Source organism: Empidonax traillii, unplaced genomic scaffold, assembly GCF_003031625.1.
Source record: "Empidonax traillii isolate 1590-97213 ecotype Southwest subspecies unplaced genomic scaffold, ASM303162v1 scaffold734:size1267433, whole genome shotgun sequence".
In the NCBI taxonomy this organism is placed as follows: domain Eukaryota; kingdom Metazoa; phylum Chordata; class Aves; order Passeriformes; family Tyrannidae; genus Empidonax; species Empidonax traillii.
In genome coordinates, this window is record NW_020955927.1 from 112,266 (window position 1) to 115,149 (window position 2,884).

The 2,884-nt window shown below is 51.6% G+C and overlaps 1 protein-coding gene across 1 annotated transcript; it reads right to left on the minus strand.

Moving 5' to 3' along the window:
• Positions 1-1,343: 1,343 nt before the first annotated feature.
• APOBEC4 (apolipoprotein B mRNA editing enzyme catalytic polypeptide like 4) lies at positions 1,344-2,552 on the minus strand. Its single transcript, XM_027900524.1, has one exon. It carries the CDS (start codon positions 2,538-2,540, stop codon positions 1,572-1,574), a length of 969 nt encoding a protein of 322 aa, XP_027756325.1. The 5' UTR covers positions 2,541-2,552; the 3' UTR covers positions 1,344-1,571.
• Positions 2,553-2,884: the final 332 nt, after the last annotated feature.

Below are 2,884 nucleotides of genomic sequence, written 5' to 3' on the forward strand. Positions count from 1 at the left end.
GCGCTCCGAGCCCCGGCCAGCCCTGCCAGGGGTGCGGCAGCCACAGCTTCTCCGGCCGGCCTGTGCCTGGGCCTCCCCGCCCTCACAGGGGAGGATTTCTTCCTGATATCTAACCCTAACCTACCCTCTTTCGGTTTGAACTCGTTCCCCCTTGTCCTGGCACTCAGGCCTTTGTAAACAGTCTCTCTCCATCTTTCCTATAAGCTCCCTTCAGACACTGGAAGGCCACAATCAGGTCACCCCAAAGCTTCTCTCTTCAGGCTGAACAATCCCAGCTGTCCCAGCCCTTCCTCCCAGCAGAGCTGCTCCAGCCCTCTGATCATGTTGGTGCCTCCTCTGGACTCTCTCCATGTCCTTCCCGTGCCGTTCCCCAGGGCTGGAGGCAGCTCTGCAGGGGAGTCTCACCTGAGAGGGGCAGAATCCTCCTGCCCTGCTGCCCACGCTTGGGGTCAGCCCAGGACATGGGGGGGTTTCTGGGTCCCAGCACCCGTGGCTGGGTCATGTCCAGCCTCTCACCCACCAGCACCGACAAGTCCTTCTCCCCAAGGATGCTCTGCATCTGTTCATCCCCAGCCTGGCTTGATCCCACAGTTGATCCCCGTGTTGTTGCCACAACCCAGGTGCAGCACCAGCAGTTGTTCCTGTTAAACCCCATGAGATTCCCATGCTCCCACTTCCCAGGCCTGTCTGGGTCCCTCTGTCCACTGCCCCTTGCCCCATTCTCTAAGACCTTTAGTATATTAACAAAGATACTGAATCACAAAGACAAAACACTGCTCTAAAGTGTAGAATTATTTTTTTAAAGTTACATTTGGACTGTGCAGGTAATTATTACCCTATTGTTAACCAGGGAATTACGCAGCTTTGTGAGGGTCCTCTTAATGAAAGGCAGCAACCCTATATATATTTTTATATATTTTTATATATTTATATAATTTTATATATTTATATATATACACACACATATATGAGAGATATATATATAATCCCTGTTATATATTGTATATTATATAGTATCCCTGTCATTAAGGGAACAGCTTGTGGGAAAATTTATTCCTGCATCAGCTCTACCTGCAGGACCACCCTGCTGATGGAGGAGGAATTTAGGATGTGTCGTGTTCCACCAAAGCTGCCTCACCTGGGAAGCCGCAATCCAGCTGTAAATGAGGTTGTAGCTTGGGGACTGTATCTGACATTTTTCTCATAGAAATTGGCTTAAAGGCAACAAATTAATTGCAGGGGATAATTAAAATGTCACAGAATCAGATAGTTTGGGTTGAAAGGATCTCAAAGGTCATCTAGTTCCAACCCCCTGCCACGGGCAGGGAATACAGAGCTTTGGGGTTTACGACTCTGGATTTGTGTTTGAGAGGTAGAGGATTAAAACATAAGGACGTTCATAATCGGTTATTTGAGACCCACGGTTTTACACTGTGGGTTAACTTGGGTAAGAGGGGATTTTAATGGTGCTTTTTGCTATCTGTGATCTAAGTTTCACACCCAAAAGCGGAGGGATGTGTGTCATCCTCAGAAGAGGTGCGTGCCACAGGGAAATGAGGAGTTCCACTGAGTCATTCCTTTGGCATTTTTAAATGCCTTACAATATTTATGGGTCTGAGGTGTAGCTGTTCCCTCTGAGAGGGCAGAAACACGCCTGGAGAAGGCACAGGGCTTAGAGACATCGGAGGGAGCAGAGTGCCTTTCGCGGCTGGGAAAGGCTGTCGGGAGGCCGGGCGGGGAGAGGGGAAGACCTTTAAATTCTGCCGCACAGCCGGGTTCTCCTCCGCTCCCCGGGGACAACTTTCCCTAAAATACGGTTTCACTCCCGTTAAGTTAATTTGACGTGGGTTTTGTCGACCTGCTGAGGCTCCCGATGGCAGCAGCGCCGGGTGAGGAGGGATTGCCCCCGTGATGCCACACACGAAGTGGCAGAGCAGGTACTGCCGTGCCCCCTCTGGCAGCCTCTGCAGGGTCACCCGGGGCCAGAGGCTGCAGAGGCTCCGCAGAGCCCTGGCATCCCCCATGGCACTGGCAGAGCCATTCCCAGCGCGATAGAGCCGGGAGAAATAGATGCGGAGCGTGACGTGTGGGTGTCTCAGCAGGAAGTTGTACATCTTCCTCAAGCAGCAGTGCTGAGCCTCGCCACAGGGGGAGAGATTCGAGTAGAGGGCGATGCCCCTGATGCTTTCACAGGCGGCTGTGGCTGCGTCCAGGTACCCGCCCGCCTCGAACAGCACAGCCTCGGGGTGCTGGGCTCGGGCAGTGCAGTTTGTGGCGTGGCCCTTCTGCAGGACTCTGCCTGAGCAGCTCATCAGCTCGTAGAAGAGAAGGTGCCTGTTTTGAGGAGTCGCTGCGGGCCTGTCTGGGGAGCCAAAGAGCCCGTGGAATTCTGTGAGTGGCACTCTGGCTTCTTCCCCCGTCCGGATGTGGAAGGGACACTTGGCACAGGCAGGGCACTGTCTCTGCCACCAGCAGGGCTTTACCACAGTGCCCTGGTTTGTCAGAAACTCTTGGAAAATGGTTTTCTCTCCTGGGCTCATGTTCGGGTTTGAAAAATCTCCCTGTTTATGTCAGCTATGCCTGAGCTGACAGCCCTGAGCGAAAAAGGAAAGGAATATTGTAATTCAACCCTTTGATTTGTTTTGTACTTTAAAAAACCACAAAAATAATAGGGCACAATCTCTTCAAAAAGCTACTGAGACTTGTAGCAGCATATGGAAACTTGCTTGGTGACACACAGAACAAAACTCTCACAGCCTGGGAGCATTCTTAGTTTTCACAAGCCAGCCTTTTTGCTAAAAACATGAGCAAAAAAACACTCCCCTGGCTTCAGCCCCCTGACCCTAGACAGGACAATCTGTGTAACAGAAACAACCACGCTTTT

Bases quoted from the DNA above. Each gene is read 5' to 3' on its own strand.
- APOBEC4 (XM_027900524.1), bottom strand. From the start codon at position 2,540: ATGAGCCCAGGAGAGAAAACCATTTTCCAAGAGTTTCTGACAAACCAG.